Source organism: Talaromyces marneffei, chromosome 5 (genome assembly GCF_009556855.1).
Source record: "Talaromyces marneffei chromosome 5, complete sequence".
NCBI classification, from domain to species: domain Eukaryota; kingdom Fungi; phylum Ascomycota; class Eurotiomycetes; order Eurotiales; family Trichocomaceae; genus Talaromyces; species Talaromyces marneffei.
In genome coordinates, this window is record NC_072352.1 from 2,671,315 (window position 1) to 2,695,385 (window position 24,071).

A 24,071-nucleotide genomic window follows, 5' to 3' on the forward strand; every position below is an offset into this window, starting at 1 on the left:
GTAGCTAGTTAGTTAGTTACTTACCTAGGTACCTATTATATACCGGTAATCGAATCGGCATAACCGTTTAGAACTAAGTTAACATGTCTCCTATGAGGCAAGAACCAAGTTACTACCTTAACAGCGCACCTGCAAAATTTGTTCTGCCTCGATCTATGCTCTTCTGTGACTATTGTGATGTTGTGATGGTATGCTTCGATTCATTTTCTGTTCTAAACACTAAATACTAACAGGTGCACTAGATCAAACACGTGCAAGTACCTGAGGCAGCATATCCTGACCAAACGAGTCTTTATAAGCTTTCTGAATATCTGCATCAGAAAACCCGGCAAGTCGCAAGTTTTTGGCAATATTGATAACCTCCTCTTCATCAAAGCTGGCGATCTGGCGGATCACTTCGTGCACAGGCGCTGCATCCGTATGACTCGAAGTTGAATTAGATGTAGATTCCAGGTATTGCTCAATCTCATTAGTGTACCAGGTTGGCAATCGAGCCACAACTATGTCGCGTAGCTGTTTGCTATCAATTCCTTGCATGTCGGCATTGACGGGTGCTTTGGAGCCCTGATCTAAACGAGTATGAGAATCTTCGGGTACCGCTTCTAGGGACATTGAGTCGGCTTCAGCTTCGAGAGCAGTCAAGACATCTTCAGAAACATCATTTGAGTCAATAGATACGTTAGGGAAGCCTGTAAGGAAATTTCCAGACTCATGTTTCGAGCCACCAAATGGAAGTCTAATAGGAATCTCTGCAAAGGGGTTTGTAGTTGGTATCGTAGGACTCGGCGCTGGCTCCGGGGCGGGTGTAGGCTTCTCTAGTGGCTTATCAAATCCAGGAAGCCCGTGGAGCAAGTCTAAGGGTATGGGAATTCCAATCGGGCCTCCTGGCCTTGCAGGCCTGGGTAGGTCCAGAAGGCCTGCTGGCACATCAGGTAGATCAAACGGTCTTTGGTCGGGTGGTGGGTTTTCGCCGTAGATGCGAATTAGTAATTTAATTGCCATGAAAGGTGGGAAATCCAGCTCCTCATAGACCTTTTTTGCGTCCTCGTAGGTCGTTTGCAACTCTCTTAACACAGACTCAACGACGCTCGCGACAGGGAGATCCTTCAAATCGGCAACAAGTCTTGCCAGCTCTTGCTCGGCTAGTTTCCAGTTGTCTTCGATGAATGTGATGGCTGTTTTGACTGCAGTTTCGACCGCACGGATCCAGGTCATGACAAGGTTACTGAATTGATCTTTTATGTACTCCCAAAGTCGACTGGCCAATGTTTTCAGGGTGCGCAGATCGTCTTCGGTGATTCTCACACTTATGATACCAAGCTCCCAATCACGATCAAAAATGCGAGCCCTTCCAGATAATTCAATAGAAAGAGGATCTTTTCCAGAAGCCCATGCTATCCCAATCTTCAGATTCCCTGAGAAACGAACAGAAGTGCTCGTTTCAGACTGTCGTTTAAACGTTTCTGACCCTGATACTCCTTCCAGCGCGCCCACGGCCGCCGCGATCTGGAGAAATTGTTCACCAAGATCGAGCGTGAGGCTAGCAATGACATCAATATATGAATTCAGTACACAATTGACGCTCAACTCAAAGCTTCCGATAAGAACTTCAGTTTTGAAAGTCGCGAAGAAGCTGTTCTCTTTCGCAACAGCAAACAGCTTATGATGTGTACCGAGAAAAGTGAGCTGCGCAGAAACGAAAACCGGGTCTGGTCCTTTTGATGCAAATTTCAGAACGGGTCCTTCGTTGAGCATGCGTGGAGTAAGATAGTCCCGATTCACGTTTGGCAGCTCCAATTTGTATTGGGCTTTACCTGGGTCATGGAACCGTTTCAGACTGAATACATCCTCATGGACTAGTTGAATCGGCTCCATCAATGCGATAATGTCAAAGCCAGAATCATTGATATCGATTAGGGTGTATCCGGCCCAAATAGGACTGCCGTTTATGACTGGAATATCCCATGTTAGAACATCACTATCCGTATCTATAAGACCAGATGTATGCGTTACCTATTGACAATGCTCCTTCAAAATAAAATCTTCTTTTCAACATCTTTCCATTGGTTATGTCTATCATATCCTTTGGTATTAGCTGGATTGCGAGATATTGAAAGTTGATGCCGTTGTTGTTCAAAAAGGACTGAACTTCTTGGGGCAATCGAAGTGCAGATGCGAATTTGCCGAGGAGACTTAAGAGATTGAGGTTTTTGATCTCGCCTTCAATATAACAATTCATAGGATCTTTGGCGATGAACCTAACCGCAAGACTTTTTCTTCATGTTAGCATTTCAGGGAACCTACATTTACAATTCATCAAATCACTTACTGGCCAGAAACGTTATCGAGATCTTCAATTCTAATACCTCCATGAAGATCAAACTGGGTTGGCATCATTTCCGCTGCAGGATCAAGCAAGAGCTTGATAACAATAGCTTCCAAATCAAGACCTTTGATTCTACAAAGATCTTTGAGACTGTGGTGAGTTTTGAGTCCGAGTGCCAATCTACCATTTGAAAGGTCAATGCCGGCTTCGACAGTGCCAGATATGATAGTATCGGATATGGCAGACAGATTCAGGTCAAAATCTCCTTCGATGGCGACTGAAAGGCCTCCCCCAACATATGATAACAGGAAGCGACCAACAATCGAAATGTTTTCGTTTTCGAATAAGGTTAATCTCTTTAAATCAACCCCCAACACAAAAAATTCGGGCCCAGCGGCTCCAAAAACTTGAATATCTTCCATTTCCAACCACTCTTTGAGCAGGCCAAGCTTAGATTTGAATTTCAGGCTGGTTGTAATGGCAATTCCTCCTTTGGTCTGTAACATGCTCAAAGAATTCTTACTGAGTGTCAATTGCTGCTTTCCGAGACTGTCTTTCATCGGGCCATAAAAGAAGTAAATGAGTGTGTCGCCAAAGTCGACATATTCCTGAATCTCAGACGCCCACGAATCAGGGAGAAGTTTGAGAGGCCCATCTTTGCACTCAAGTCGCAAGTTGAAGGCCCAAGAGTTTGCTCGGAATGCTTCCAAGCTGATGCTGTTGAAAGCGAGCCATTCAAGATCCGCTGTCAATTTTATTGCCCAAGTAGATGATGTTTTCGACAACGTGAGATCCACCGCGTATATTCTGATGTCGGTATATTTCGTGATGCTTTCTAGTTGTGTATGGCCCAGAACTTCTTTGATATTGACACCAGTAAGGTTGAAAAGAAGTTCATGAAGGGATAGCTCCCCTTTAAATTCGGTGCGCACCGTCATCGCTTTGGTGGATGTGCCATCTAGTTTTTGTAGCTCGTCTACATTGGCCAAATCATGGTACGCATGATCGTATGAAAGACTTCCTGCCAACTCATAGCTTCCAAGTGCCAATGAAATACCAAAGCCAACGTGCATGCCAGACCCTCGAATATAGTTTGCCACAAATTTGATGTTCGAGAATTCCACGAGGGGAGAATCCCAAAGCACAAAATCACGATCTGCTTCGACAGCAATGAAAAGCGAATCGAGTTTAAAGCTTTCATCACTGGATTTGCGGAATGAGAGATAAATCGGACCGGCTGTGATCTCTTCAAGATAAGAGAGTTCTTTGGGGATGGGCAGGTTTAACGATTCTGGCAATGCGTTAGTTTCGGATATCATAGTTGAGAGAGAAGTGTTGCGGTGTTATACCAGACAGCTTTTGTCCAAAGAAACTGATGATATCGCCCAATTGAATAGCATCACCAGTCGGGAAGAGTGTCACTCCGACGATGGTATCCTCCCCCGCGTCAAGCCAGATGGTTGCTTTGATATCTTCATCGTCAATGGTCGTCATAAGGCTTATGGACGCACTGATGCTCCGCTGATCCTGTAGTCTGTCAGATAAAGTAGATTTGATAAAACTTGGAAATGATTCTCACTTCATCATTCGGACGAGTGATGCATAAGTTAAACTGCGGTTTACTAATGCTGAGCCCTTCTTCAATGGAAGTTAGCACAACATACTGCTTCGCAACGTATTGATACGCTCGTCGCTATTAGTGAGGTACTAACCAAAAACATTGATGTCGTCCTCTTCTAGAACAATTTCAAGATCCAACATTGAGATTGAATTCTTCCCCGAGTCATCCTCCTCAACACCCAACCTGAATTTTGTGATGCCGGTCTTTGTTAATATGGTCTGAAATGCTGGAGGAAGACATTGGATGTTGGGCATGAAGTGTCCCAAAATATTGGAAAGCGATAATGATCCAGAGTGCGTAGTGTTCAATGAGAGTTTAAGATGACCAGGGATATCGTCGTCTCCGTACACATTAAACCATTCTTGTCGATCCCCGTAGGTGATGAAAAGTTCAACCGCACACTGTCCAAGCGTGATTCCGGCATGACTTGTCAATGAGAAATCGTAGCCGGAGTTTGAGCGGTCTAAACGAATTTCTAAGATTGCTCTTTCAACCTTTAAGATGTTTGGAACGAGATTCAGTTGACCAATCTCGATGCTAATCTCAATGAAGTCTGGACGTCTAGAGAAAGACTTGATATCGGACTTGTTAGAAACACCGCCATGCCATCCAAGGGTGAAGGATAGGATCTGCACTGAATTTATCAGCTCTGAAAGTTCAGGTATAGCTGAGAAATCTATGTTCCCAACGCTAAGCCACTCCAGTATCTGAGCTACTTTTAAACCTTGGCCAGCAGAAGCAATGTAGGAAAGTTGGTAAATCGTGCGATCACCTCCTCGGCTTCGTCTGGTTTCAAATACAATCGGCACCAACACATCTTTAATGGAAAGCATCTCCTGAATACGAACAAATACCTGGAGATTGTTAGAGTTGCTTTGAGACATGGAATTATAGCATATAGGCAAATCTTTTACCTTGAGAGGCGAAATGGAAAAGAGATTTTCAATTTGAAGTCTGAAAGTTGGTAATCTCAAAGTGATGATATCTCCGAATGGCTTGAAAGATTTCTCATCGTTGAACGAAGTCGTCCCGAAAATGGATTTCAACTGGAGATCATGTACGATGGCCGAGGTTTTTTCTACCACAAAACCACAGTCATGGATGCTCAAGTAGTCACCAATTTTGATGAAAGAGTCTAGAAGCATTGATTAGTATTAGAGGTGCATCAATGTTCTCAATGAAGGTGAGAATATCTACCCTTTCCAGGCAGCATTATTGAAGCTGCGAGAGCATTAATGGTGGTAATTCCTCTCGGGATAGTACTCCAAAGATCCTTGAGCGTCATTTTGTAGCCATCCGCGACAAATTCATTGTTGGCATAACGGATATGATACTCGACGCCTGATTCTGTATCTGGAAACCATAGGTAGTCCACAATAACCTGCAGAATAGTCAATATTATGACAAAAGTCTGCCAACAGTACGATTCGGCATACGCACGTTGCTTGCATCTTGACCAGAGCAGAGTTTTCCGAGAAAGCACCCATAGATATATCGACGACCCAGTTCAAAAGGACGGTATATGACAAATCGTAGCTCGCTGAGCACTTGGACTTCCCAGAATCCACGACCACCATTCGGTAGTCCGAAGGGTATATTCCACTTTTGGTATTGTTCTAGTGGCTTTACTCCAAAAGAAATGGACTTGAATACATTATAGTCGGTTCCCCTGTTTCCCCAGCTCGTCAGTCTTCAGTCTCATTTGGAAATTTTATGTACACTTACCTTCGCATTGATTGGTCGTCAATTGTAAATTCAAAGTCGTCGGAAACTGGCCAATAATGTGGAGAAGTCGTGAATAGAGCTTTCCTTGCCAATGTGATTGGGAGAAGACTAAAGAATGAAATCTGTAAGCTGGTATCCAACATGATGGATATTAAACCACCGAAGATCAGTCGATTGTTGTGTATGTATTCCGTTCTTAGACCAGTGACTTGGTCAGGAAGAAGCCATCCACGGGAAGCCAAATCGTCTATGAAAGCATCGATGCCTTTGAGGACTTTTGTTTTGGACCGCTGTCTCTCTATTAGACCAACCAATCTGTGAATTTGAATCTTGAAAAAACAAAAGGGCGGAATAAATGAACCTTGAATGCAGTGAGACCTTCAGAGATCAGTTGTAAAACCTTTATCTCAAATCTAGTAAAGGTGTCGGGGAACAATAGCCCTTCAGCTCCAACTGCTTGCTTTAATGCCTGGTCCAATTGGATATCTATTTGGCTCTTGGTACTTCTCGGATCCGTCGAGGTTTTCATGATGGATAGCTGACTGTTGGAAACGCTTAGATCCGGAAATACGAATTCATCTGCTTGAAGAGCCATGGTCTCGTCATCAGAGGCATTCCTTTCCGTATTATGTTTCTTCCTGCCACGTTTCCCTTTAGGAGGTTCAACTGGAGGCTTAATGTGTTGCCGTTTTCCAATTTTTTCCTTTTCTTTCTTCTCCTTCTTCCCTTTCTCCCCCTTTTGCGCAGAATCTCTTCGGGCAACAGCCGCGACAGTTAGCCGGACACCAGTGGTATAATGCTGCTGATGAAATTGTGTCCAAAATGAATCCGTGAACGATACTCGTTGCCATGCAGGATTGCAGGATGAGTCATGCTCCCAAGGATCGAGCATAATTGTACCAAACTTTGGGTCAATATTTGGCCTAAGCTGCCATATGCGATAATAAGAACCATCTTTATCCCAGAAGAGCTTCGGCTCGCTTTCTTCAGACTGTAGCCCCAGGGCTATTCTGACAACATCTTCGTTGTATGCAGCTTTAAGCTTAGTTTCTAGGCCAGTTGGCTGTTCACAGAAATTGAGTATGAATCCTTCAATTTGCTCTGTCAAAGCCTGAGACGTTATATAAATGTCAATCCCATCTGGCTCCTTGCGCACGATTGCGCGAGTTATTATGCCAGCTAATGTGCTCAGATGACTATGATAACTGTCAGCACTATCTTTCACCGTAATGGTTGTAATTGAAATCATACGGATTCCGATGGCCCTCGGTGGCAGCTGAAGAAATCTAGGAGTAATCATGAGTGGACTTGTGTCTGTTAAGCTTCGGCTCAAACACTTACAATATACTTTTTTGCGAGAACACTTTTATCACAATAAGAGTTAGAGAGTCTGCAATTAGTGATAGGCGGTACCTGTGCTTACTTTAGAAAAAAGTTGGTTGGCTGATGGAATTACATTAGCTATTTATCCAAGCAAGTCAGGGGCGTGTCAGTCTTACTTGTATCTGTTTGTCTTTGACACTAATCTTAGGGACTTTTTTCCATTGAACTTTGTTTGTTTCAATAAATGCCTCTTGTTTCACGAACTTATTTCCAAGTGTCTTGATTCGTCTGTTGACCTTGGATGCACTCCAACCTATGCCAGTCGAATCAATCAGTGTGTTGGGGCATGTAAGGGTAGGATATAACACCTACAATTGTTGTGCTGACTCCCATGGTGCATGACTGTGTGAAAATCGTCAATCTATCTGCAACTGAAAGAGTATATCTTGAATTTGATACTTACTTTTCAGAACATCGTAGCGAATAGTCCTCCCATCCCAGATTTGCAAGAACGACGCCGTTGCGTTTCCATCACCTGTGAAGGCAGCGCTGAATTTGGAAGCATCGTCCTTGACAACGAAAACAAGAGAAGATTGATTCTTCGGGCTTGAATCATTGGGGTTTCCTGTAATGCTCTCAGCAATCAATTTTCTATGCTCTTCGCTAAGGTGTACCTCTTCAGCAACACCAGTCCTTGGGAACGCGTCAGCTCTAAGTGAAGATAGTAATCAACGTGATGGAGGTTAAAATACTGACGACGAATAGATTGGATCACGGCCCATTGCTGCAGGTAGTCCGTTATACTCGACACCTTGTAAATATTGTTGAAGAGCCTTCTTCTTCTGGGCTTTTTCTGCTTTACTTTCTTTGCCCTTGCCTTTGCCTTTCTTTGGTTTTTCATCCTCTGTATCATCGTCCTCTGTTAATGTTCTAACAGTTCCACCTTTTGAACCTCGGCTCCCCCTTGAATTTTTGCTTCCTGTCGAATTTTTGCCTCCTCTTGAAGAATCTTTAGACTTCCCTGAAGCTTTGCCACTTTTTGCAGGCTCATCAACTTTGTCTTCTTTTGATGTTTTTGGCTTTTTCTTCCCTTCGCGGTACAATCGTCTCAAGTTATGGACCTGATTGTGGTTTGGAGACAAAAATTCAAACTGAAGACGGCCCCGTTTGGTGGCCCCTTTGAACAATGAGGTTTTGGCGTCCTCTCCACCAATAACTTTACAGAATGAAGGGTTTTCATCCTTGATTAGTCCAAATTCTTCGTTGCATAGGGGCATTTTGATTTTTTTCCATTCTTTTTGCAAGGCTTCCATGTCACGATCGAACCACCCTTTTGCCTCATCATCCTAGAAGATTTTTAGACTGGACGCGCAATGATAGGGGGGGTGGATGTGTTTTCATACTTTGAATAGAAGAGTTGGTGAATTATACCATATTTTATCGAAAGGTGGTTTGTTCTTTTCAAGCGCTTCTAGGCCTCGAGCAAAGCTAAACTCTGCATTTCCCTTGTCTGACGTATCAGCCCTATAATTGAGTATGAGTGATATGATAGAAATAACGCTTCAGTTCTTTACGTACATGCTCATCATCACTTGATGGATACCGCTAGGATTCCCACATGTTAGTATCATTTTTGTGAGAAGGAATGCTCGAAGTTGCTCCTCTCATACTTAATATGGTCGGCATCATCATGCGTTATCTTCGCATAGTCAATAAAACAGTCAACACGAGTATATACGAGAGACATACCACCAAGGTATCCAACGTATTAGGACTCCCTACTGGAAGGAGTGTATTGAGCATGGCGTACAGGTTCTAAAGATTCACGTATCAATTATGGGGAAATTCACAATCTTTTTGCCGAAGTCAACTTACAGCTAACGGTGTCGTTGGGGGAGCTCTTGTTCCGTGAATTTGGTAATTGCCTGGACCTCCATCAATGAGAATAACCTTGCGCGTCTTGCCCTATCTATGTATTTAGACTAAGTAATATATGATATACGCAAGGCTGATCGGAGTCCGAGATATGCTACCTACCTTTTCTCGATACGACTCCAATTTGGGATCCTGTACAAGTTTCACCTTGGGATCCTTCTTCTTTCCTTGCTTCTCCTCCTCCATAGTAGTATCCTTGCCTTTTTCAATGCTCATTGCCGACTTCCCCTTCTTCTCTCGTGCGAGGAGCTTGCCCTGATCATTGTCTTTTGTCGTGCTTTCAACGGGGTGTATTCCCAACGATGGCGCGATAGATGCCTGGTCGTCAAACTCGAGGGCCAGACAGTCTCCGTATGAAGCCTGGCAAACATGAATTTTGATGTAGCGATAGGGCCCAGAGCCCTTATCTTTTTCTATTTCCATTGGGACTTTGTCTTTGCGTTTGCCTTTGTATTTGGTTGTGTGTATATTGACTACCTTTGAACTTCTACTTGATACCAGAATACAGAATTGTGAAAACAGCAGTTAGTTATCTAATTTCGGTACCGGCTTTACATCGGTTTATTATTGATGTTACTGGTGATGATAGATGGGAGTGTTGTGCTCAGGAGCGGAGTACTTGGGAGCAGAAGCAATAATAGGCGAAGCCTAGGTATGCACTTCGGAAGAGGTCAAAGCCTGTGCGGAGAACTTTCAGCTTGCATTTGCCATTCCTTTCAAGCCCGCTAGCTCCAGATCTAGTTATTGAAATTGCGTCTTCAGTCATACAGTAAGTATAGATTACTAATGTTCCAGGAGCAAGTTGAACCGCTGGTCGAACGCCGCTGATTGGATCGCTTGTTTTGCTTCTCCTGTCAGTCCTTAAAACACGGCGGAAGAAGCACTCCACTCCATGTGGGCTGAGAAGAGAAGTCACTAGATCGAAGTGGCAAAAGGATATAAAATGACTAAACTAATTCTGTAGTTTTTCCTAGTGAGATGCTTAGGTGCATATGCACATGCAAGCCCGTATGAGTGTGTTTTCACCAAGGACGGCTATTCTACGAGGTCATGTGGCCGATGTGCCCTAACAGGCTGAAATAGGCAAGTCTTTGGCATGCAATGTTTTCACGCGTATAAGTGTCCCCCTAAATACTCTAGTGTTGCGCATGCACCTACAAGAAAGATAAATCCCTCAAGACCAAGAGTCATCAGCCTCAGCTTTGACATTAGCCGTATCAGATTTGATAGCTTGCCTTACTGTATACTTCCTCATCCATTCGGATTATCTAAAATGTCTCATTCCTCAATCGCACCGGAAGCCCACGAGATAGTGGTACTAGGGGCTCTAAGTCAAGTTCCGGATCTCGTCAATGAAGTGGACGACGCGACAACGACCTCGAATTTCGGGGTTTTACAAGGTGCCGTTGATCTTTTTGAAGCAGCTTCGGGGGCAATTCTTGCCAACGCCGCGAGCAGTGAATTGTTCCAGGGCCTTTCTTCAATTCAACCCCAGCCCACGGTTATTGGGCAAGTCGTGGGACGAGCACACGACATCTCTAAAGATTTTCCTCCAGTTTGGTATGTGAATTTTCCAGCAAATAGGGACATGACTGAATCCCAACGGGAGTCACTCCAGCAACATCAACAAGCAATAATGGATTTTAAGTGCTGGGCTAGTCTCAAATGGTGGGCCAACGTCTTCCAGATATTACCAACTGATGACAGTCCATTCAACAAACTAGCCCAAAGTGGGCTTTTTGTGACAATCGCAATGATGGATTTACCACAAATCTCCTGGTATGTTTCCATATTGTTTCTGGTGAACCAAACAATTCAGTTCTAAGCTTAAAACTGACCAAGTAAAAGGCTGCGTTCTACGCGAGAACCCACCAGAATTGAGAAAGGCATCACCTGTCGCTTTCACGAGCTTCATGACAATATCATGAACATGGCCATGGAAACATTCCACCAGCTTGATGAAATGTCTAGAAATGCTTTAGAACCCGTGCTACAAGGGATTGTTTTAACTGCGAGCGCCTCTACGGTCGACTACAAAGACTTGAAAATGGTGCTGGCTGAGAAATATGAGTACAAAAGCCAAACTGACAGTATAGTTTCAAGTACGTGGTTTTCCATAGTTATCAGCGAGTGTGACAAGAGAGAATGCAAACTAATTTCATAATAAAAGGCATTCGTATGATATGCTTCACGATCGGTGAGGCGTTTTACGATGTTCAAGAAGGCAAGAACTCGAGCAGCCGATGGGTTCAATGCGAGGTGTGTTTCGTTCAGTATGACGCAGAGTTTGATCTGGAGGGTTGGAGAAGTCATTCGATTACCCTAAATGATGAGACAAGGAGAGCTACGGAAGCTTTCATCAATCAACGGACAATCAACATATAAGTTTGATATTCCACTTAGCACACAAGTTATGGACAATACTTTATGATCATACTGGAATTTGAGATCGGCTATAAATCCTCATAAAACTAGATGCAAAAGTTCCTTGTAGGATTAGTCAGTTCTAAGAGAGCATTGGGCAAAAATATAAAATGACTTTAAATAACACAGCTATCACAAATCTCTTTAACAATATCAAATAAACCTCCAGGCGTACGCAAAAGGCACGGAGTCACTCATAAAACGGAAAGGTTTGACTATAATCCGGATTGTTTCATTGGAGACTATTGGCAGAACAACTTGTTCAATGTTATTATGGCGATCAAAAGCTTCCATTGAGCCAACGGAAAATTTGCAGTTGGGTTGGTTCCCATGGTATTCGTACCCATCGAGAATCACGGTCAGGTTAAGATCATTTTGGAGCTTACCTCCCGGCAAGTCTGCATATACGAGGGTAATTTTGAAGGTCCACTGTGGTTTCCCAATCTGAGCTGTGGTCTTTTTGTCTTTGAGCTCTGGTACTGGGATTTCCAGCATGAATGGAGCCTTGTCATCTTCATCAGCAACACCAACGCCATATCCCGAGTATGCGCCATTGAGCATTGGTAATGATCCAGCAAGGTCGACTCTTCCAAACCCAGAGTGCGAGTTATGTGCCTCGTTGGCACCCTCCGGCATATATTGCCCCTTGATAGGAACCGCTCCATTGATCAAAAGCGCCTTGATCAACGATCCCGTGGGATTCTTGACTCCGTCCGGTCGTTCATCACGATAACCATTTGCCAGAAGCGCTTCACGAAGAACGGCACAACACCCAGCTACAAGCGGGGTGGCCATGCTCGTTCCAGATAAATACATGTACTTATTGTCTCCAGATTTCCCCGTCTGATCGACTCTGGCCGAGAACTTTTGTCTCTGAGACCGTGCGGAAAGAATTGCTGTACCAGGCGCCACAATATCTGGCTTTAGTCTTCCTTCTGTCGTTGGTCCACGACTGCTGAATGCGGCTAATCCTTCTGAGTTGTTTGCCATGTGATCATCACGAAGCGGATTCATGGCAAAGCGCTTGGACCAGAAACCACCATATGTGTATGGACGATTTTCGTCTCCTGACGTGAGGTCAGGCCGATAGTTTTCCGTTGCTCCAACGGTAATACAGTTCTTTGCCGATGCTTCAGCGCCCAATGACTGAGGATTAACTGTTCCATCCAATTTTCCCTCTAAATCGGCGTCTTGACCATCATTACCAGCTGCGAACAGAATGGTCATGTCCTGGTGCTCCCAGACGAAGAGATCAATGCTTTCTGCTCTGCCGTCGTACGGCCGCTGGATCTTTGTCGCGGGCAACGGGGAGCCCCATGAATTTGTATGCACTCGAGCGCCAGCCTGGTAGGCCTGATCAAATAGTGGAACCAAGTTGGTCTTGGGAATACCTCCCAAACGGGCTTGATTCAACGCATTAAATCCGCTGAACAGCGATTGTACGATCAAGTCGGCCGCTGGCGCCGTTCCTTGAACCAAACCCTGAGAATTGTGCATTCCTTTGCCCAAAACTGACCCGCATACATGAGTGCCATGACCGTCGAGATCATCAGCAAGGTCACTCTCGGCACGACCCCAGGCGAAGAGATGCTTGATTCGGCCAGAGAACGCTTCGTGAACATCTGTATTGCTACCTTTGTCCAGGCCTGTATCTGCCACGCATACAATCTGACCTTTGCCTGTATACACGGTATTTTGAGCCGTTGCTGCATCATCAACATCCCGATCATCGTCACCAAAATTCAAGATACGGCGGGCTACATTGTTAAACAAGACAGGTTCATTGATGGTATGAAGGACGCGAACTTCGTCTAGCGCCGCAATCTTCTCCAGCTTATCAGCCTCGACTTCGATCTGTATTCCACCGTCTTCCAAGATGATGTCTTCTGGATTCACACCAGCCGCTTCAGCAATTTTTTCAATCAATTCTTCAGAGACTTCGTCCACGTCACGCTGCAACAGAACATCCACATTCACTGTCGCAGCATGAGCATCCGCCTGCAACTCTTCCGGTACAACAAAGTCGTCCGCATATATGCCAACGTAGTCAACAAAATCCAGGTTGTTGATCTGCTCCAAGGAGTCTTCTTTGAATCCGCAGAGATAGACTTGATCGCTTTCGTCGCCTACAAACTCATAAACGGTGACACCCAACTCTTTCAGCTTCGCTTTTTGGGATTTTCTCAGCGGCTCCCCTTTGGTGCGCAGGATGATGTAGTTTGTGCTCGAAGAATCAAGATCGTGGCTCAGAGCCACGCTACGACCGTTGATAACGATTGAATTGGACATTGTGGGTATCTAATTAGTGAAGCAAGAATGAGGAATTTCCTGGTACCAGTCGACATACGTTCAATGTTGGAAAGAGAAAGATACGAAGGGTGTACGTAGGTATCCAATGAGTGTGGTACGGATTGGGAGATCTATAAAATACAAAGGTAACCATTTTAGAATGCATACGCCACGCTCTAAGACTACACATACTTAGGCAAAATATGATCTTATGACCATTCTCTCAATTTCAGGTGATTTTTGCCACTATGCTTCGGAAATAAAGAAAAAGGAAGCTGTGCAGAATGATGGGCTGGCTGAGACCTAGCCTGAAGCAACTCTCCTGCGTAGTCACTAGTTATATCCTTTGTGGATCGGGTGTACGTACTCCGTATACGACGAAGTGTAGGAAGCTATTTATCTTCAGTGTTCACACGGCTTGTCTCCACTCTGATTAGGCCGGCGCTATGATCATTATTGAGTTCTAGATTTTCGCCAGGTGGACTAGGTACCTGCAAGACCTCGGGTATAAACACCGTGTTATTCAAGTATCTGACCCATCCGCTGTTGACGGAAAACTTTGTGGATACTTATTACGAATTCGAATGGGGCCATTGAGATTTTTTTTTTTGCTTGGACAGTAATTCATATGAAGCATAATTGGGATTCCTATTTACGAAATCAGACCATCACCATTACAATTAAATTCGGTTTAATGGGGGTCAAGTCAGAATCGGAGGAGAATAAGATCATAGATTCTTCAAGAGCATCCTGTAAATGCCTAGCTAACTGCTACTAAATCTCCAATAGATTGAGCTGCTTTTGTGAAAGCAGTTCCTTGCCCAGGGCCAATTGCTCATCATCCTGTGGTGCATTGCTATTCCAAAGACCAAAGTTGAACTGAACCGCCGAGTGGGAATAGTTGATAGATGCTTCATAAGTCTTTTCCTTGGAAGCCGATACAGCATTTGTGGACGCCGCGGCTTCAGTGATCGTGACACTAAAAGTAAATGTTTTGATTACTACAGGGACAATCCACCATATTAGTTATTCAATGACTTTTGGACTAAGAAGGAGAAGAACTTACCAGCCTCAAGGGTCCGGCGCACCGGATCTAGCTGATGGTCAATAATGTACCAGACATAGGGCTGTACATTGTTTCCTGTTCCGGCAGCAAAACCCAGTCCTAGAGCCTTGACAACGTTCGAAAGCTGTGGGTTCTGAGACACTTTTACAATGCCGAGCAGGGCATGAAGAACAGTGAGGCTGATCTTATCTTCGGTTGCCGTGACTTTGGTAGTTTGCGTAGAAACCGTAACATTCGACAGCCTACAAGAAGCAACGGATCAACACCAGTTCAAATGCAAAAAAATAAGAGCCATGCATATGCTTGCCTACCATGGCGACTGGCCTCTATAGTTGTCAACAACCTTAGCACGGTAGGCGGTTCTCTTTGACTTGGATGCAACAGAATCGTCGCTCGGCAGCTTTTTGTCATCTACCTTGGCTTTGACCTGTCCTTCGACCCTTGTCAATTCCCAGGCCACCCACGTAGTGATGCTCTTCACATTGGCATAAAGAGCTGTCTTGTGGCTATCAGGCACGTTTGGGATATTTTGCACATATAAAATGTTTGCGACGTCCAAATCCCGAGTGGACTCCAAAGCTGTTTTTGATGTTTCCGCATTGCCTGACATGAGCCCAGAGAAAATTGAATCACTCATTTTGAGACTGCTAGTATGGATTGAAGAGAATATGTGTAATGTGTGAGTATGACTTGGGGAAGGGTATACTGCTTGAGAGTCAAGACAGGCTGGACACTTGAAATTAAATAGCCTGCAACTGGTCAGCAATACGGTGCTTCCCTTGTCAGATCCCGACTTTGTCTTTCTTCCTAAATCCCTGAAGTCGATTCCGGTCCTTCTCAAATGCAGTAGTGTTTCTCCTCATCATTAGTTTTGGCCGTCCTCGTGCAGTGGCCTACTAGGTACGTAGTTCGGATATTTCAGCCCAGGGCCAGAACCATCCACAATCGATCAGCTGCTCTTGTACTCATTCAACCGGGGCTCGAGAGGACAGTCCCGCAGTCACGGACTTGCAGATGAACAGATGAATATCGTAAGAACGAAGTCGAGAGTCTACATTTTGAAATCTAGGACCTCACAGCCGAGAATGTGCATACCACGGACGGCAAGTTACTGCGTGGTGCAGCGCCGGTACCTGCAGCCAAGGAGGTCGACGTGAGCTGAAGTCCAGAAGTTGCATATTAGAGACGCGGGTCGGGTGACCTTGCAGTAGGTATGATTGCTGAAGAAGAGGTTGAAGAACCGAGACGCTACTCCGTAGCACGTCCCCTTATGCAACACCACAGACACTAAACTGGCCCGCCCCGTTACATACGGTAGTGTGGGGTTCCGTGCGGTAGTGTATGTACTCTAAACATAGTCAAGCATTTTTTAGCGACGAACTATCCGCGATGTCAGTTAAGCAAACGGCAGTCCAATCCTGCGGGTTTGAAAACCAATGGCTCTGGCTAATTGACTAGTCCGATTGTGTGTAAGAAGTCCGTTAGACCTCGCCGTATAGAGTGTTCTGTTACAAGGAATTTCTCCAGAGTTACACTCGACATACTACTACGTAGTATGTAGACGTCAGTTCATGCTTGACTACGGAGTAGATGTCCACCGCAAATCTTTGGAAGTATAGCCGAGCAATGCCCCATGAACTCTCGGGCCTGCGTACATTAGTTCGCCCCATGAGCAAAACTACTGCAGGATTGGCACGGAATGCAAATGCTTGATAACTATTGGACTAAACCGATCAGAAGAGAACTATTCAGCACAGATTCGACCTCAGTTTCTGTGTGATGTGGGCGGGTCATTCATTCATGGAGGTATCGATCCGCCTCTTGCTGGATCTTAGGGCTACACGCCTGTCAAGTTGCCTAGGTATGGCTGACCCTGCGAGTTCTTTCAAATCTCCCTACGTAAAAGAATAGCATAAATAGACCTCGTCTTCCCTCTGACAAACGTGTCGTAAATCAAAGACATCGCAGAGACATATTTACTTTTGAGACAACTACAAAAACTATCCTTTTTTTCTTTTACTTGTATCATGGCTGAAGCAAATACCATCTACCAAAAGGCTGGTCTCCCAGTGGTCACCCCAGATGAAAGCGAAGACTTTGCTCAGTCACTTGCCTCCCTAGCTGACCCTGAATCTCTGGATGGAGCTCTTATGACAGAGGGAGCTGATCCCTCGGGAGGCAACACACTGGAAACTGTCTATTATATCAACTTCAATCGGAAAACCTCCGCTGAGCTTGCGCCCCAGCTCGACGCGCTCAGCGCCAACGTCAACCTTAGCAGCCAATTCATGACTGTCAAGGCCAACGCTGCAGTCGCATCCAAAGTTGCCTCAAAAGAACTTCCTTCCAACGATGAGACCAAGAAGTCCGTCTACAAGGCCAAGGTTGTCAATCACCTGGCAAACAACGCGCCATGGTATGTATTGGGATTGTCAAATTCCATATCTGCTACCCCAACATGCACTGATGTGTGGTCTCAGGATTTCGAGTGTTGGTATACAAACACAGCAGAAGAGATTTGTGGAAAAAAAAGAAGACTTCCATAATGCGCTTGTGAAGCACTTCACCCAGGGGTTGAATTTGCCAGATAGCATCATACTTAAACTGGAAAACTTCCTAACAAACATCAAAGATCTCATTGTGAGATCTTCAGATACTTCTGACAGTTTGACCTTCTTCGTCTTGATTACACTTTACCAACAGGATGATGTGGCGAAGACATGGCGACCATGTAAGATCTTTTTATTTGCGACTTGCTTCTTAATAAAAGACAGATCAGCTAATGTCCGTCCTTTTTTTTCAATATATTCAGATATCAGAACGATTTATTTCAAAGTGGGCCAGACCTTGAGCAATTACAGCAAAAAGAAGGGCGACAAGAGCTCTGGCCAGAATGTGGATATTCACTTTGAATATGTACAGTCGGATGGCTTGTTCAACAATGCTCTCTTTGAGAGCAACGCCAAAGCAGGTATCAACCAGCTCGTAAACAGCAGCGCATCTGAGTTCATCAAGAACCCTCCAATTGAGGTTGCCGTCGACTGAGTAGTGACATGGTTCCGTTCCACATTTGGAGATTCCTCCGAGACAAAGCTACTGGATGTAATGACGTTCTACAAGATATTCCTGGTCAGGCGAAAGCCTTGTTTGAATGCATGATGAATTCATCAATATATATATATGTTGGTTCTATCAGTCTACCTCTTCCAAAGTTCAATATCTTGAACATATAAGTCAAGTAGAAACCCCGCGTGTGTGACAGTGGTCAAAACCATGGATTGAGCTATCTAGGTGCACCGAGTCTACAGGCAATATCAAACATGGAGAAGAAAAGGAAAGAAGAAAAAGAAGCTATCCGCCTAGCAAAGGATATTTATGCCTTCCCTTGTGTGAGGGCCTTTCCCAACTAGGCACCGCTCAAGGAGCAATCCCAATATGGCACTGTCAGGGTTCGAAGCCCTATCGACGGGAATACCCTCCTCAGTCCTACCAGCTCTGCCAAGAGTCTCCGCCACGGCGCCTTGGTGATAGCTTATGTCAGATAATCCGGATATCCAACGAGACAGAAAGACTGGACTCTCCATCTTGAAGGCCAGCTAGTGACCTTAGGATATATATTTGGGCACCTAGATTTCAGCCCAATGTCTACCCCTCTTGATAGCTCACAAAATCACCCCGCCAATATGTCTATATAAACCCGGCTTTGGAACCTGATGTATTCAGACAGAGCAACAACTGAATATATACAATCTTGCTAGTCACTTCTTCCTTTCCATCCATATAAGATACTATTTAGGATTGACCTGGAGTAAACCCACCAATCCGACAGCTTACCGTACGGCTGTCACACGTGCACCAGTATAATTCTATAATATATATCATACTGTACCTAGGTAGAGTTTACCTAGGTAGGTAAGAAAAAAACTCAATATTCCATCTTTGAAAACTGCCAGTGGTCTAGGGAGAATGTCAAAGGTTACCCCCTTGAACAGCTTCATCATACATGTAGAAGCAGCAAGTATATAAAATAAACTTCTCCTAAATGGTAGTGCATTAATAGATCTATCATAACATCAACAAGCGCTAAACACGTCTTTCATAAACGGCAGGTCCTCAACCATAAACTTTTGTCTATCTATAGATCAAGTCTACTCGGTAAAAACAGCCTCGAAACTCTCCCGCAAAACCTTCAATCCAGCCTCAATCTGCTCTTCCGTAATATTCAACGCCGGCACAAACCGTAGACATCCCTCGCCAGCAGTAATCACCAACAAACCACGCTGTCGTGCCGCCGTCAACACCTCAGTAGCCTTGGAAGCGTATTTCTCGGAAAGCTGAACACCGAGAATCAAACCCACACCACGAACCTCGGCGATGATGTCGGGGTATTTTTCTTGTAGGGCTTTGAATCCCGCAATGAATTGTGCTGATTTGACTTCCACACCGTTTTGGAGCTCAGATGCAGCTAATCGCTCGACAATGTGATGCGCAACACGGCAGACGAGTGGGTTTCCACCAAAAGTGGTGCCGTGATCTCCTGTGTTGATGGCCGACGACACCTTTTCTGTGATGATAGTAGCGCCAATAGGGACACCGTTACCGAGAGCCTTGGCGGTTGTCAAAATATCTGGGTGAGCGGCCTGTTTGCTGCCATCCTTGGGGGTGAATGCTGGATTTCCATGTGCCCAGAACGTGCCGGTACGAGACAGGCCGCATTGAATCTCATCGAAAATCAACACGGCGCCGACCTGATCACACCGTTCGCGAAGAGCAATCAAAAACTCCGGCGTAGCAACATTCACGCCACCCTCACCCTGAATCGGCTCCACAATAACACCACAGGTCTTTTCAGTGATGAGACTTTCTAACTGCTCAACGTCATTGAAAGCGCCGTACTTGAATCCCGGAACCATGGGCGCAAATGGCTGCTGGTACTTCGGGTTGGGGGTCGCAGACAACGCGCCCATAGTACGGCCGTGGAACGAGCCCTGGAAGGAGACGAGCTCGACTTTCTCGCCAGAAGCATCGCGCGTCTTGCCGACTTTACGCGCAAATTTGATTGCAGCCTCATTGGCTTCCGTTCCGGAATTGCACACAAACACTTGGGATGCATCACGCATTCCGCCCGACGCAAGAGTTTCATCGATCAATAATTTACTCAACGCACCAGTCCAGGGATTATGATATAAATTCGAGGCATGGATCAAAGTCTCGGACTGCTCTGAGATCACTTTTGCGATTTCAGGGTCACAATGACCCAGCGAGTTGACTGCGATACCGGCTGTGAGGTCGAGGAATCGTCGATTCTCCATGTCCCAGAGATAGACTCCCTGTCCCTTGACGAATACGGGTGTTGGACGCACATATGTAGGCACCATGTATGGAGTTCGGTCTCGCAGAAAGGCGGCCGTTGCAGAATCTGGGCCGGGATCGGGGGTGGGCAGTGAAGTCTCTTTCTGCTGGACATTAGCATCAATTGATTGGAAATTTTAGTAGTAGGTATTACCAGAATGCGTGCTTTCTCATCTCGAGGCAAGCTACAAACATACGACGTTGAGCTGAAAGAGCGTGCTGTGAAGAGAGGTTGCACAGTTTTGACCGACTGTAGGCGGCGCGCGGCCGCACGAATAGTCATTTTCGCTTCGATATATAATGAGAACAGAAAAGTTGATACAAGACGGCGACCAAGTTGCAAATATATAGAAATTAGGGGACAGTGTGAGTCAATTGGCGAAAGAAGCACAAATAAATGTCTCGTTGTGCTTGGGGTATGACTCGACGGACTGACCGAAAATCGGCAGGGAAAGAAAAGCTTATCGATAAGGAATTAGTGTGATCACATCAAAAAGCGCGGCTTGGCTTTGTCTACACTTAGCCTACTTATAATTTACTCTGTGACAACAACAGCAGCAACGACACCACTATTTTACATACAAAGCCTTGATTTCTGGTCAATATGAATATCTTCAGACCAAACATGCTCTCCCGCGCTATAGCGCCCACCAACCGACGAGTCCTCCTCTCTTCGCCACGCCGCTCCTTCACATCCTCGTATGACCGCCGAGTAGCCGATGACAGCAAGAGCAGTCCATTCGGAAGCGGTCCAGCACCACCACGCCTCCCCAAAGAAGAGCAGGAAATATTCGAAAGACTTCAAAAGGAATCAACGGGCGCTTTTAGTACACCTCGCACACCTCCCAAGGTGAACCAATCGCCCGATTCACAAGCCGCCGCCACGTCGCCACAGAGTAGTTCAAATGGACAAGGTGAAGAAGACTTATTTCCGCATATGAGGGAGGCTATGAAGCCCGAGTTTGAGGGTGACACAAACCCCAAGACGGGCGAAGTTGGAGGACCGAAGAATGAGCCTTTGAGATGGGGCCATCAAGGGGATTGGAGTTATAATGGTCGTGTGACGGATTTTTGATCTCGATGAATAAGCGGATTGTGTATAAACTAACTAAAAAAAACGATCCAAACTTGTGATGTACATTATTTCGACACAAGACAAAGAAAAGAAAAGTTTTCTGTCATTCAAGGACAGCTCTTCTCCCCAGAAATACGCGCTAGAGTCGCTTTTCCGGCTCTACTATCATTCGCGCGACCGAGCTGCTCGCTAATCCACGCTCCAATTCTCGACATCTCCTCCAAATCTATACCCGTATGCATTCCCAGGCTATGCAGAGTATGCACCAGATCTTCTGTGGAGACATTACCCGTAGCACCTTTTGAATAAGGACAACCGCCTAAGCCTCCGACACTACTATCAAATATTCTAATTCCATGCTCCAACCCTACAACTGTGTTGACAAGTGCCTGTCCATACGTATCATGGAAATGAAGCGCAAGATCACTATTGGCGATTCCCGCCGCAGAAAGAGCCTTCAATAGCTCCATTGTGCGGGGCGCCGTGCCCATGCCAGTGGTATCAGCAACCGAAACTTCATCGGCGCCCATTTCGAGTAACGTCGCCGTGATTTCGGAGACTTTGCCTGGCGAAACATCCGGTCCTTCGTAGGGGCAACCCAAAGCAACAGACACATAGCCACGAACTCTGATATCCTTTTCCTTGGCCAATGCGACAATCGGCCTTACTCGTTCTATCGACTCGTCAATTGAGCAGTTTGTGTTTGCCTTGGAGAAGGATTCTGTTGCGGCCGCAAACAATGAGATTTCGGTGGTGGTGCTTGCGTTTGGGTCATCTCTGGATCCGGCCGTTGCACCTTCAGCTTCCATAACTTTGACGAGGTCCTCTAGGCCGCGAATGTTGGGGACGAGGTAGTTGTATGCAATTTGGTTTTGTGATTGGGGTGGTGTTTTGAGGAGGGATTGGAGGATTTCGGACGTGCTCGCCATCTACATACACTCTTTGTTAGTACGTAGCCAAATACCAAGCAAGGGAGGCAAGGGAGGTAGAATACCTGCGGCACCCATTTTGCAGGCACAAAAGATCCAGCTTCAATTGTGGTAACGCCGGTTTTTGAGAGTCTGGTAATCAACTCGAGCTTTGTCTCCAATGATATCGACTTCTTCTCGTTCTGTAGGCCATCTCGAGGACCGACTTCGACGATGCGGACGTGGTCCGTGGTTAACCGAGCTTCGGTCGCGTAGTGACGAACGGGCGTGGTGCAAGGACGTACCGTTCGCAAGGCGGAGGTGAGTCGTAGAGATGGTTTGAATTTCTGCATGTTGTCTGCAGTTTTCACTGGCCAGATTAGAGGATGAAACGTTGATGCATGCTAAAAGTAGTGGTTGGAGGAGCAATGAGGCAACTTATGGTGAATGCGAAGACCCAAAAGGTTAACTTCGGCGTTGGCTGACCTTATCGATTCGGCATCGGAGCCCCGCCTTTTATTTTTTTACACTCCACCTTTTTTATATCCTAATTCCTGAATAACCTCAATGACGACCATATCTTTTCATCTTTGACCTCTTTTTTATCACGATATTAACGACACAATGGACGGCATGGACGACACAACATCCCGTCCCGCAACCCGCCAGCCAAAGAAGAGATTTGTCGGCAGACGGACAGCAGATGCGCAGGCACAGACTGACTCTACAAACACCGACACCAGCATAGAAAAAGGTGAGCCTTGAACATTCCCACCGCAATGATATCTTCCTATTCGGATCTAACGAGATGTATAGCCACCCCCCGCAAACCACCCCGAACGCTAAACCATATCCCCCCCTCCATCTCCGAAAACCCGGACATCCTTGCCGCCATCTCCCTCCTCCCCTCCAACTACTCCTTCGAAATCCCCAAAACCATCCATCGCATCAGGACCCTTGGCGCAAAACGAGTCGCCCTCCAATTCCCCGAAGGATTGTTGTTGTTTGCAACTACAATATCAGACATCCTCACCGAATTCTGCGATGGCGTCGAGACCCTAATCATGGGCGACGTCACGTACGGCGCCTGCTGTATTGACGACTACACCGCGCGCGCACTCGGTTGCGACTTGTTGGTGCATTATGCGCATAGTTGTTTGATACCCGTGGATGTGACAACCATCAAAACCCTCTATATCTTTGTAGACATCAGCATCGATACAACCCACCTCCTCGCCACGCTCGAACGCAACTTTGTCGCTGGCAAAACAATCGCAACAGTCGGTACAATCCAATTCAACGCCACCTTACATGGACTAAAACCCGCCCTTGAGCGCGCAGGCTTCAAAGTGATTATCCCTCAAATCATGCCGCTATCAAAGGGGGAGATATTGGGCTGCACATCCCCCCAATTATCAGATACAGAGGTCGATTATTTGTTGTATTTGGGTGATGGGCGGTTTCATCTTGAATCGGCGATGATACATAACCCGAAAATCCCGGCGTATAGATACGATCCATACTCGAGGGTTCTTTCACGAGAGACGTATGAGCATGAAGAGATGCATACACTGCGCCGGGACGCCATAAACGCCGCCTCCAGCGCCAAAAAATGGGGTATAATTCTCGGATCGTTGGGACGCCAGGGGAATCCACATACAATGTCATTAATTGAGTCCCACCTGCGTGACAAGAACACCCCGTTTGTGAATTTGTTGCTGAGTGAGATCTTTCCGGGGAAGTTGGCTTCTATGCCGGATGTGGAGTGTTGGGTGCAAGTGGCTTGCCCCCGGTTGAGTATTGATTGGGGGTATGCGTTCCCCAGGCCGTTGTTGACGCCGTATGAGGCTCTTGTTGCGTTGGGAGGGAAGAAAGGGTGGGATGAAGGGAATGGGGGTGTTTATCCGATGGACTTTTATGGAAAGGATGGGCTTGGGAGGACGAGGGCGGAGCAGGTCTCTGTTTAATATTGGGCTACCATATAGAATATAGAACATATTACGAATAAGACAACATAGAAAGAATCT

General features: G+C 45.7%; 9 protein-coding genes across 9 annotated transcripts; 4 read left to right on the plus strand and 5 right to left on the minus strand.

Moving 5' to 3' along the window:
- Nucleotides 1-243: 243 nt before the first annotated feature.
- On the minus strand, nucleotides 244-9,353 carry EYB26_007289 (uncharacterized protein; the record flags this gene model as incomplete). Its single annotated transcript, XM_054266561.1, has 24 exons — nucleotides 244-1,952; nucleotides 2,014-2,270; nucleotides 2,330-3,617; nucleotides 3,676-3,853; nucleotides 3,906-3,964; nucleotides 4,039-4,801; nucleotides 4,862-5,082; nucleotides 5,145-5,328; nucleotides 5,388-5,616; nucleotides 5,673-5,962; nucleotides 6,034-6,868; nucleotides 6,924-6,958; nucleotides 7,014-7,035; nucleotides 7,096-7,115; nucleotides 7,172-7,308; nucleotides 7,368-7,397; nucleotides 7,459-7,688; nucleotides 7,752-8,341; nucleotides 8,399-8,519; nucleotides 8,574-8,600; nucleotides 8,666-8,694; nucleotides 8,745-8,810; nucleotides 8,871-8,960; nucleotides 9,033-9,353. 24 exons carry the CDS (start codon nucleotides 9,351-9,353, stop codon nucleotides 244-246), a joined length of 7,731 nt encoding a protein of 2,576 aa, XP_054122536.1.
- Nucleotides 9,354-10,203: 850 nt separating this feature from the next.
- Nucleotides 10,204-11,315, plus strand: EYB26_007290 (uncharacterized protein; the record flags this gene model as incomplete). The annotated part of the gene is made up of 3 exons (XM_054266562.1): nucleotides 10,204-10,709; nucleotides 10,779-11,032; nucleotides 11,101-11,315. The coding sequence occupies 3 exons, from the start codon at nucleotides 10,204-10,206 to the stop codon at nucleotides 11,313-11,315; spliced, it is 975 nt and encodes a 324-aa protein (XP_054122537.1).
- A 192-nt stretch (nucleotides 11,316-11,507) lies between these two features.
- On the minus strand, nucleotides 11,508-13,643 carry EYB26_007291 (uncharacterized protein; the record flags this gene model as incomplete). Its single annotated transcript, XM_054266563.1, has 1 exon — nucleotides 11,508-13,643. One exon carries the CDS (start codon nucleotides 13,641-13,643, stop codon nucleotides 11,508-11,510), a length of 2,136 nt encoding a protein of 711 aa, XP_054122538.1.
- A 774-nt stretch (nucleotides 13,644-14,417) lies between these two features.
- Nucleotides 14,418-15,346, minus strand: EYB26_007292 (uncharacterized protein; the record flags this gene model as incomplete). Its single annotated transcript, XM_054266564.1, has 3 exons — nucleotides 14,418-14,644; nucleotides 14,710-14,951; nucleotides 15,021-15,346. 3 exons carry the CDS (start codon nucleotides 15,344-15,346, stop codon nucleotides 14,418-14,420), a joined length of 795 nt encoding a protein of 264 aa, XP_054122539.1.
- A 1,390-nt stretch (nucleotides 15,347-16,736) lies between these two features.
- On the plus strand, nucleotides 16,737-17,754 carry EYB26_007293 (uncharacterized protein; the record flags this gene model as incomplete). Its single annotated transcript, XM_054266565.1, has 3 exons — nucleotides 16,737-17,125; nucleotides 17,190-17,440; nucleotides 17,522-17,754. The coding sequence occupies 3 exons, from the start codon at nucleotides 16,737-16,739 to the stop codon at nucleotides 17,752-17,754; spliced, it is 873 nt and encodes a 290-aa protein (XP_054122540.1).
- Nucleotides 17,755-18,857: 1,103 nt separating this feature from the next.
- EYB26_007294 (uncharacterized protein) lies at nucleotides 18,858-20,344 on the minus strand (the record flags this gene model as incomplete). Its single annotated transcript, XM_054266566.1, has 2 exons — nucleotides 18,858-20,165; nucleotides 20,216-20,344. 2 exons carry the CDS (start codon nucleotides 20,342-20,344, stop codon nucleotides 18,858-18,860), a joined length of 1,437 nt encoding a protein of 478 aa, XP_054122541.1.
- A 321-nt stretch (nucleotides 20,345-20,665) lies between these two features.
- Nucleotides 20,666-21,136, plus strand: EYB26_007295 (uncharacterized protein; the record flags this gene model as incomplete). Its single annotated transcript, XM_054266567.1, has 1 exon — nucleotides 20,666-21,136. The coding sequence occupies one exon, from the start codon at nucleotides 20,666-20,668 to the stop codon at nucleotides 21,134-21,136; it is 471 nt and encodes a 156-aa protein (XP_054122542.1).
- Nucleotides 21,137-21,243: 107 nt separating this feature from the next.
- On the minus strand, nucleotides 21,244-22,397 carry EYB26_007296 (uncharacterized protein; the record flags this gene model as incomplete). Its single annotated transcript, XM_054266568.1, has 2 exons — nucleotides 21,244-22,065; nucleotides 22,131-22,397. 2 exons carry the CDS (start codon nucleotides 22,395-22,397, stop codon nucleotides 21,244-21,246), a joined length of 1,089 nt encoding a protein of 362 aa, XP_054122543.1.
- Nucleotides 22,398-22,668: 271 nt separating this feature from the next.
- EYB26_007297 (uncharacterized protein) lies at nucleotides 22,669-24,011 on the plus strand (the record flags this gene model as incomplete). Its single annotated transcript, XM_054266569.1, has 2 exons — nucleotides 22,669-22,798; nucleotides 22,861-24,011. 2 exons carry the CDS (start codon nucleotides 22,669-22,671, stop codon nucleotides 24,009-24,011), a joined length of 1,281 nt encoding a protein of 426 aa, XP_054122544.1.
- Between the last annotated feature and the right edge of the window lie 60 nt (nucleotides 24,012-24,071).